At 53.6% G+C, this 10,517-nt stretch overlaps 1 protein-coding gene across 1 annotated transcript; it reads right to left on the bottom strand.

Moving 5' to 3' along the window:
- Nucleotides 1-765: 765 nt before the first annotated feature.
- Nucleotides 766-9,821, bottom strand: LOC139053865 (potassium voltage-gated channel protein Shab-like). The gene is made up of 6 exons (XM_070530555.1): nucleotides 9,174-9,821; nucleotides 8,016-8,879; nucleotides 7,161-7,388; nucleotides 6,398-6,731; nucleotides 4,482-4,772; nucleotides 766-2,331 (listed from the first exon to the last, which is right to left on the bottom strand). Exons 1-5 carry the CDS (start codon nucleotides 9,720-9,722, stop codon nucleotides 4,486-4,488), a joined length of 2,262 nt encoding a protein of 753 aa, XP_070386656.1. The 5' UTR covers nucleotides 9,723-9,821; the 3' UTR covers nucleotides 766-2,331; nucleotides 4,482-4,485.
- Nucleotides 9,822-10,517: the final 696 nt, after the last annotated feature.

Genomic DNA, 10,517 nt, shown 5'->3' with positions numbered 1-10,517 from the left:
GAATTAATTGGTCCGTTTGGGAGACGATTACCATACTTTACTAACTGCAAATTCTTCCTATCTTTTTATCCTTTTTTAGAGTTAGCTTTTAGCAAGTTTTCAAATCCACGCTGACTTGGCGAAATGTGTGCATTCCACTTCTTGAAACAACGGAACGGCACAGCAGAAAGGAAGACGAACACAGGCTCGTCTTCCTTTCTGTTGTGCCGTCCCGTTGCGCTATATTTCAAGCTGGTTCTCGCGTCAATATACCAACTAGCCCAGCAGTTCAACTCCTTTAAAGCGTGCGTTTTACACCGTTGCAAGCGCCGCTAGTGGACATAGTCTCCTTTCGAACAGAATGAAATTTTCCGAGACCCACACATGCACCACCTTGGCACGGCTCCCTTGACTGCGTGCTATGTCGCATCGACGAAGCGTTAATTCAGATTCCACGGCTGCAATAGAAACCCAACCGGAGCACACTGACATGACGGCGTAATGCAGCTCGCCACCGAAGCCATGCAAAAGGACGGAAGCAACGTTACTCCTCGAGCGTCACGTGGCAGGAAAAAAGGGCGGCGGGAAAGCTACGATGCGTCAGTGCGGCCGCGTCGTAGAGAGAAAAAAAAAAAGAAAGCAAGAACACGACCTGCGCGTCGTTAGACATTCGGCCTTCTTGCAAGGTCACAGTTGACACCAGATTATTACGCAGCTGCAGGCAGCGGTCAAGCATCTGCGCACTGCATGTGATTGCATTCCCAATGCCGCAAGCAGGCTTACAAAAGCGAGGAGGAGTGTTTTTATGTCGAAGGCAGCCCGACGCAGGTGCACGCGTAGTCTAACAAGAATAAAGTCGTATGTTGACACTCCTGCGCAATCTTGTTCACGTCGTTCTAGCACTCGTACGCTAAAGAGGGTCGGATTTCGAAGTGGAATTCACAGCACCTTCCAATGCTTAGCAGGCCTCCGACGAAGAGTAGGCCACGTTAAGCTGAGGCAATCAATTGCGCACCGAAGGAAAACATGCCAGAGCCGAAAGCACAAGGAGGTATGTCACGTGACGCCGGGAGAGTCGCGAGTACTCTCTGTGCACCAGTTATGTTTTTACATAGCAAAGCTTCGAGTGGATAATTTATGCTCGGCTTGCGTGTGTTTCATACAGCGCGTCTGCCGGGGCGGCGCAGTTCCGTGTCTGCGTCAGTGATGACTCGTCGCCTACCGGTGGCATCAGAGATCAATGGTTTTCAATGCATAGACTTTGCGGATGGCTCACAACCGGTAGCTGCTCTTCTACTTTTGCATACAGCACTCGCGAACACACACGCTCAGAAAGTTGCATCGCACTGGAAACGGGCTTGTGACAATTACGCAGTGACTGTACAGGAAACGTGTAAAAAAATAACAATGAAGGGCGCAGAGCTGAAACCTGCTAGCGCCACCGAAATTGTCCCGACGAAGAGAAGCGGCTACGGCAGACACAACCCAGCATCATAACGAAACGTTTAACGCCACCAGAGTCGACCGATCTGACAGTCCACAGGGCTGTAGAGTTATGCACCGCATTGCACCGAAAATGATTAGAGGGAGCGCACACTATGTGCAACTGTATTCGCAAACGTGATCATATAGCTAATGGGCGTCTTCGGTCCGCTTGTGATTGTTTCACCGTGTCCGTGGCAACGCGGCGATCAAGACACGGTTCGAACGACTCGGTCAGTTAACAACCGCACTGACACGTGGCATAGGCTTAATAGTGACCCTTGTGGTGTCGCTAACGATGCAATTGAGCTGCGTCAAAAAAAAAAAAAGCACAACACGTCATTTTGCCGCCAGCAGCATATGTGACGCGCTTCACTGCCGGCCGATAGTGCGCAAGAAGTCGTGTCAGTCCCTCCGAGAGATTCACCGTTCTTCGTGGCACACACAGACGAATGGTTGTAGTGCGCTGAGTAACACGAAGGCGTAAGTGAGCAGGGTCGTTATTCGCACCAAGAATGTGAGATAGCGAGCAGTCTAGAGTTCGATATATAAAATAAAAAAAAATGAGGAGGAAATGCTGTGGTGGTTGTCCAATGAGGTATGTACAAGCGCGAGATGAGGTCACATCGTCGGTGGCTGTTGCTGCTGCCGCTGCGGTGGGTGTCGGTGACGATGGGGTCTCCTCCGGGCGTCCCGGGCGCTCGCGCGGCGCCGCCTGGGGCCTCGGTGGGGATCCCGGAGGAGACAAGTAGCGCCCCCCACCGAGGCCCCGAAATTATGGCGCCCGCGGCGGCGCCCGGGACGCACCGTGTGGTGCCGCTGCGTAGCCCCCCCTTTCCGGCAGCCCCCACGCACACGCACTAGGCCACTCTGCAAGAGACAGAACAAAAGGAAACAAGATGTAAGGCACGGTGAAGAGCTTGCATTGGCGCCATCACGGACGCCATGTCGGAGAACCACTGCGGCACAACGAAATGCTGCGCCTTCATTTAATCTCCCGAAACACGAAATCTACGACATTATAGGGCAACAAAGACAGATATCGTGGCATCACGTGATCTATGTTCTTCCTTTCCTTCTGTGTTGTCATTTGTGTGGCTCACGTAACGTTGACACGCACTGCGTCTAATAATAAACTCAATTCATTACCTGGTTCGAGTAGTAGGTCATGAGCCCAGCAGCGAATCCTAAACTATGCATGGTGCTCCAAGATCGTGTCCTTGACGTCACGTGACATTATGTACGTATTAGCGTAGCAATGTCGCTATGTGGCAAAAACAGCTCGCGAGTATCGTCAAGCGGATATCAAAATAACTTTCCACAGGCTGTTCGATAGTGTGAGGAATATGCAGCTTTCACCTTGCTCGTGGTTCACCAACATGCTGGTCACAATGACAATATAGCCGGTAAACCAAATGAGGCTAGCAATACCGTCAAAGAATCCACCCCCAAAATCGGCTAATAATGCATCGGCATCCCAGTTAAGGTTGTCCTGAAGTGCTAGTGGTGCAGTCTCGGGGAAATGTTTGCTGGAATTCCAATGTGTGTGTTGTAGCATACCACGAAAGTAATGTTATTATAGCAATAGGATTTCTGCTAAACACGCATGACTTCACTACTGATGGGCTTCAATGTCGCAACATATGTATCGTAAAGGGGATATTAAAGAGTCTAATCAGTGAGTTTATATACATTAGCTACCAGGACATTGCGACTTCTCAAGTAGGTAATTTCTGCCTCTCTCAGAAATCCTGAAAAGGCAGAAAAGTGCTGACAGGACGGTTTAGAAAAATATGTTGGGAATTTTAAAAAAATAAAAATAATAAGTGGTATACCGCAGATGCCACAACGCTCATACAGAAGCAATCGTAATATCAGGAAAAACGAACAAACGATAAACTTCACTCTCTGTACAATGTTTAAGTGAACAAGAGAGGGAGCGGCGCTAAGTAAGATGCGAGACACTACACGTACCGTGCTCGAAACTCGGTGTCTGCATACACTGCGAAATTCAGGAGACGTCACGGAAGCGCCTGGTGAGGGCGAAAGGCGGGGAGTCGGCCCCTGAAATGCTTAATATTTGCAGTCGCAATTCAGGGTGGAAAACCCTTCCGGCGCCACCGAAAGGAGCGCCTCAAGGACGCCGCGCACCGTGAGACGCCGAATGTGGCTAGCTCGGCGGCGAGTCGGCGCGCATCACGCTTCTCTCGCCACGGTGCAACCGGCCAACTTAGGCAGGGCCGCGGCGTTTTGCTGCTGGGCTCGCGAGGTCGTGGGATCGCTCTAGTCCGCGGTGGTCGCAATTTTAAGGGGGCGGAATGCACAGGCACTTGTGTGGTGAGACTCACACGTGCACGTTCGATGACCTCATGTGGTTGAAATATATAGAACCGGAACCCCCTGCTGTGGCGTCTCATAGCCAGAAGCGCAGTGAACTGGGGCCCCCAGAGTTGCTTTAGGAGGCGTTTAACCTGTTCCGGTCTGTTGTGCATGAGTTGCTCTGTAGAGATTGAGGTACACAGTATTTCGGAGAGCAAATCCATTTCCCTGTTATACAGCATAAATAAATAAATAAATAAATAAATAAATAAATAAATAGATAGATAGATAGATAGATAGATAGATAGATAGATAGATAGATAGATAGATAGATAGATAGATAGATAGATAGATAGATAGATAGATAGATAGATAGATAAAATAAAATAAATAAATAAATAAATAAATAAATAAATGAAAATGAACATAAAAACGCTGCAACGAAGAATTCAGAACCGAATGATATATACACTTTGTTGGCACCATTCGTTGGTACAAGAGTCCTATACATATACTAAATGGACGGTAGGTACAGACACACAGCTCGGTTCAAGTTCCGTCCGCGGTGTGCTGAGAACAAGTGCGTCACTCCACGCGTACAGCTGCACATATGACTGCCTCTCACGAACGCCGATCCAACCCCGCGCATCAGGCGATCGCCGGCGCACCGAGAGCGCGCCCATCTACGGGTGTTCCCGCACCTGGCTACGAGCGCGGCTCCCTGGCGGGGCTGCCGTCCTCCTCCTGCGCGGTGAGCAGGGGCGTCCTCTCGGCGCGCACCGGCGAGCACATCACGTCCACCGTGTGCACGCACAGTGCGCCCAGGCTGGGCGTGGTCGCGGTGCCCGTCGACGCCGTGCTCCGCTCCTCGGGCTTCTTCAGGATGGACTTGGCGGCGCCGCGGGTCGCCGGCGGCGGCGGCTCCGCGCGCTCGCCGGGGTCCCCCGAACCGCCGCCGTACTTGCCCGACTGGCCGCCGAACAGCGTCAGCACTGCGATCACGCACGACACGCGCTCGAGAGGAAAGGCACGGAAGCCCGGCACTGCGCACGTGCGCGGCACTCGCGAGCTTCACGGGGAGACCCATACGCGTGACCCCAACGCCCGCCTTAGCGGACGTTGCGTTTGTCAGAGCAAAGGAAGAGAGAGGGATGCGTGCACAGTATACGGTTCATTCTTAAAGGGAACGCCTATTCAGTAACGAAGCCAGTGTGACTATAGCATCGCGACAGCATGATATGAAAAGAAGAAAAAAAAAGTTGTTGATATATGGCACGTTAGGCAGGCTTCCGTGCGCAAAAAGCAGGTTTCGAGACTTGGTGCCACTATTACAACAGTACACAGGGGTGGAAAACTATGTGGGTTTGAAAGGCGAAATTATGGGCCTGTCTAGGGGAAAAGTAAGGTATAGAAGTTTTTTCTTAGATCGCGAGTGTAGGTGTATTCACCGAACCAATCGAACCAATAGAGTATGCTTTTTGACTCACAAAATAAGCGAATAACTATATACTTTGGTTTTTTAATATGTGAACAAAATTTATATAGCGTGCCAAACGCTGAATACTTTCTTAGCGTACATTGGTGGGAATATTGAAAATAAGCATGCATCTGACGAAAGTTGAAACTTTTTTATCGCATTTGGAAAATCTTGAGGGTGTCCTTCGATAAATTAGTTTCTTTCTACCCTTCGATTTAATTTCTCCTTACATCCATCATGTGTTCCACGCTACATATTCACCTGGGGCGGAAGTATGGGACAATAAGCTATCTGACATTACCACTTCTCATGCAACAAAGAAGGATTATGACGAACAGAGCTCAATGAAGTTCAGTGTTGGACAAAATTTAAAAAAAAGTATACGCGAGTGACTGCAGAGAACAGTTCATGCTTAAAGAAGTCACTATCATGTATAGTTTAGGGAGAAAAGCTGGTATTCGCTGCACATTAACCCTGACTGCAGTATTTTATTCTCTTGTGTCATACGAAGTGTCGTAAATATATGTGCATTTATATCCGCTCTCCTGTGTGTTCTTTTCAACAGTTAGGATACTATACAGCACCGCCGTTGCGAACACGCATTGTGCCTTACGCTGCAACGCCCTTGTAACACTCACTTCAGAGAAATGTCCTCGGGCGTGTCGGCGCATGCCTACGCGGCCTTCCATTCCATTCGCGTAATTCAACGGCGATAAGGAACTGAAGACACCAAGGTTAGCGGTCGAACGGGAGTGTGGCATAGTACTCCTGCTTTCACAACAGTGAGGCGCGACTCCTGCTCTGCAGTGAACATCGGTCACAACAGAGACCACACGAATTTGACCTGAAAGATGGTGTCCTGTACGGAAAAAAGTAAGCAGCGCATTCACGGAGGCTATCATTCAGCCTCAACGAGAGAAGTGCACGTCTTCTGAGGACGGAAGCCCTGAACGTGGCACATCCCGACAAAAATAAATTTGAATAGTAAAATAAAAGAAGCCGTCTTTGCGAAATCTCAGATCTACAACGTAGTGATCTCGCGCCGAGAATTTGTACAGCTTCGCGCAACCGCAAAGCGATCGCAGCTATAATACAGGATTATTGCGACCTGCCGAACGCGACACACACACACAAGCCCACCTTTGGAGAAAGGCGACGCCTTGTGCGCGGCCGAGGGCGCGAACACGTGCGGCTCGGGTCGCGGCAGCTCGATGGTTTCCGGTCGAAGCGCCCGGGTGGCGTCCACGGGGTCGAAGCGGGCCTTGGTGCGCACGCCCTGCAGGAACCGCGGCCGCACCAGCTGCACTGGCTGCTGTTGTTGGCCGGCCGCCGGTTCTTGGCTCAGGTCCGCCTGCGAGGCGAACGGCTGCGTGGCGCAGGACAGGTACGTGTCCGAGCTCTCCACGCTGCCGACGTCCCAGCGGTTGATAGTCTTGAGCTCTATGTTGGCCCGGAAGTCGCCTTCGAGGAACTCCTGCGAGTCACCAAGGGGTTTGCACGCTCCCGCCGGCGCCCTCGGGCCATAGCGGCACAGGGCCGGCCGGAGGAGAGAAAAGCACAGCGGAGAGAAAATGAGGGCCGGGGGGACGAGGAGGCCGAACCGGCCAGCAGCGAGGGACGAGCGCCGGAGGCTGCTGGCGGCGGTTCGGCGACAGACAGACAAGCAGAGCGGCAGCAGTGGTAGGCAGAGGCGGGCAGAGAGAGTTAGTGCACGCGAGGCTAGCCGGCCAAGTGGTTTGAGTGGTGCGTGCTTTTTTTGCGGCGCGTGTGTGCGTTTTGTACGCTACCTGGCCCGGTCTCGAAGGGGTAGATCCTAGCGCGGGGCGCTACGCGCTCGAGCCACCTGCAAGGCAAGCCCGCAGCCCCCGGCGCTCGTCCCCGAGGCCCCCGAGCCGAGACTCACGGGCGAGGCCGCCAGCGTCTGGCCCGCCGCTTGCTGGCGACTGCCGCTGAGAGAGTTGAGCGGCTCCGGCAGCAGGAGAGGGTCCGACGCGCCTCGGGCTCCTCCTCCTCCAGGTGGTACCCCTGAGCAGCCGCCGCTGGCGGCAGCCTGTAGCGTGTGCTCGTAGTTGCGGAAGCAGCCGGCGTTCAGGCGGGCCGCGGACTCTTCACCGAGGCTGATGGCGTCGCCCTGCGCGGGGGTTTCGACGAGTGCGGAGAAGCGCGCCGGATTCACTTGCCTCGCGTCCTCGATGGTCTTCCGGGTCGGTGTCACGGTGGCTGACCGCGCGTCTGGAAGCTGGTCATACTTTGGAGAGCATTTTTTTCAAAGTGCAGTGCAAGAACGGGCGCTCACAGCAACTACACCTACTTATATGAAAGAACACTGTCTGTCTGAGACTTCTATAGCTGATTCAGATTTGTGCCTACGCAGTCCTTGAAGGCACGAGACGTCCTTAGAAATGTATGTCTCTTTTTTTTTTTGCATATGTTCCTTGTTATTCAGGAATCAGGGAACAGCTACCACTCTAGGCAACCCAGCTTCACGTGAAATTATTGCTCGCAGTTATGTGCAAGAACGCTGTCCGGTCATATGAGCATGCACGTCGGCAAACTTTCGGACAGTGCTCGCCAACACAGCAAGGTCTTCAACGTTTCTGGGCAACCTAGAACAATTCAGGACTAGCATGTCCGCGTAATATCAAATTGTATTGAATAACTCAAAAGACGCTCCTTAGCAGTCGACACTGCGCACACAGAAAAACATGTGGAGAAAGAAATTGCCACGTCAGGTCTACGCGGCAGAGAGAAGGCGTACCTGGGAGGTGCCATGGGCCGTGTCCACAAGGACGTCGACCAAGTCCATGCTCTTGGCGAAGGCGTCGCGCAGGTTGACGTGGTGGAAGGAGACGATGCTGCCTTCACGCCTGGCACGCTCCAGGGCCTCCTTGCGCTTGAGCGCTTTCTCCCGGCGCATCTGGTTCTTGTAGAACTCGGCGAAGTTGTTGACGATGATGGGGATGGGCAGCGCAATGACGAGCACGCCGCAGATACAGCAGACGCTACCGACGATCTTGCCCAGAGGCGTGGTCGGACAGATATCTCCGTAGCCGACGGTAGTCATGGTGATACTTGCCCACCAGAAAGTCTCCGGGATGCTGGTGAACTTGGTGTCGGCCACTTCCTTTTCGGCGAAGTATGCCAGGCTGGAGAATATCATGATGCCGATAGCCAGGAACAGCATGAGCAACCCGAGCTCCTTGTAGCTGTTGCGCAGCGTGAAGCCCAGGCTCTGCAGTCCGGTCGAGTGGCGGGCCAACTTGAGGATTCGCAGGATGCGCATGATGCGAAATATCTGCACCACGCGACGCACGTCCTGGAACTGGTCCTGCTTCTTGCTGCTCGTCTCGGTGAGGAAGAGCGAGATGAAGTACGGCAGGATAGCCAGCAGGTCGATGACGTTGAGCACTCCCTTGAAGAACTTCCACTTGTTGGGCGACGACAGGAACCGCAGCAGGTACTCGAGCGTGAACCAAGTGATGCAGACGGCCTCGACCAGCGCCAACTTGGGGTTGTCCACCACCTCTCCCTTGTGGTCACGTTCTTGCAGCTCGGGCAGCGTGTTGAGCGTCAGCGCGATCGTCGACAGGATGATGAAGAGGATCGACAGCACTGCCACCACCTGGGGGACAACGGTCGCGTTTTCGCTGCTTCTTGGTTTTCTCTGACCACGCCCCACGGCCGCTGCGCCCGTGGCGCCTGCTGCATCGGCGACGCGCGGCCTCTCGCGCTGCCCATCCCCAGAGCATTAAGACAGCACGGTGACAGACAGACAGAGAGAGAGAGAGCACCTGCTGCGCGCTGAACGAAAAGAGAGAGACGGAAGAACCAAACAAACATAGCGGAACAGCAAATAAAGCGACAGCAGAGAAAGAGGGAGCACGACAACACACACACACTCGACAGCGCCTCTCACCCGGGCGGCCAGAGACGAGGTGGGCTTCTCGAGCAGGTCCCACAGGAACTTCTGCAGCTGGGCTCGGCGTCCTTCGCCGAAGTACTCTTCGTCCCTCTGTCTCAGGGACTCGGCTTCCTTGCGCATCTCCTCGTGCACGTGCTCCTTGCGTTGGTGGTAGCGGTGCTGGCAGCATGACTCCAGGTAGAGCTCGTCAATGCCCCAGTACTCCAGGTCGTCGCTGAAGGCCATCACGCACATCTCCTCGACCAAGTGCAGCTTGCCGGTGCGGAAGAAGTTGAGCACGGCGCCGAACGAGCGCGGGTGCCGGTCGAAGAAGTACTCGTTGTCGGCCAGCGAGTAGTCGTCGCACAGCTCGGCCAGCGCCTCGTGCGTGTTGCACTCGCGCAGCCGGCCCAGCCGCGTGTGCGGCAGCCGCTCCAGGGTACGCCACAGCACCTCGTGGCGCACGCCGCCCACGTTGATGACCACGCGCCGGTTGAGCGCCTTGCTGCGCATGATCATGAACGGCTCCGGCGGCAGCGACGACAGCGACCGGGCACGCTGCATCGCGCCGCCGCTCAGCGGGCGCCGCCGCCGCACGCCCGGCCGATCATCCGCCTGCGACGAGCAGCAGGGGCGGCCCTTTCAGTCCTGCCCACAGACAGGGTTCGAGGAAGGCACGTCTGGTCGGAGCGAAAGGTTCTGATTTCAGTGGCCAACGTCTTGGTTTAGGAATTATGTGTCGGAGAAGACAATGCGGTTGCTTCCCCCCGCGGAGAACAACACTCACGCGGTCCCGCATGAACTCCAAAACGCCGTTGCAGTTCGCGTGCTCGCTGTCGACGCTTTCATATACGTTTGAGAGCAGGATAGCAGCGAGTTTCCATTAGTGTTTCCTTGCGATTACAAAGGTACCACAGAGAACGCAAAATGCAGATGTGCTTCAAATTGCATTTCGGTTATATATTCCTTAGAAATTTAGCAAATCTGCTTAAGTTCTGTCAGTCCGGCCTTCTGCTGAGCTTCTCAATCACTTTGCCTTTCTGATATGCCTTGAAACCCAGAAACGATGGCATTTTCAGAACCCATGCAGATGTAAGCAACATATCGTGGTTTCTGCTTACCGTGAGTGACCAGAACTCATATTTACGACCCTGCTTTCCGAAGACATACCTGAAAGACAATGACTCATACGTGCAGCTTTTCGGTGCCGCGTCGACAATTATGTTCTCAGAACTCGCGCAGAAGGATCAATGTTGTACGTATGGACTCCGGCACCAACATGTGCGGTCTCCATGCTACACTGTACGCTCTCCAACTTATCTCGCCGACGCCTGATAGATGTTTACGTTGATGTTCGAG

The sequence above is a fragment of the Dermacentor albipictus genome, unplaced genomic scaffold (genome assembly GCF_038994185.2).
Source record: "Dermacentor albipictus isolate Rhodes 1998 colony unplaced genomic scaffold, USDA_Dalb.pri_finalv2 scaffold_268, whole genome shotgun sequence".
Taxonomy (NCBI): Eukaryota; Metazoa; Arthropoda; class Arachnida; order Ixodida; family Ixodidae; genus Dermacentor; species Dermacentor albipictus.
Note: the sequence above shows the minus strand (reverse complement) of the source record. Positions and strands in the feature narration are given on the sequence as shown.

Coding starts and splice junctions, on each gene's coding strand:
- LOC139053865 (XM_070530555.1), bottom strand. CDS start 9,722: ATGCAGCGTGCCCGGTCGCTGTCGTCGCTGCCGCCGGAGCCGTTCATG. Junction 6,732..7,160: donor AGACGCTGGCGGCCTCGCCC/GTGAGTCTCGGC, acceptor GGTGACTCGCAG/GAGTTCCTCGAAGGCGACTT. Junction 4,773..6,397: donor GGCGTCGCCTTTCTCCAAAG/GTGGGCTTGTGT, acceptor GCGTGATCGCAG/TGCTGACGCTGTTCGGCGGC.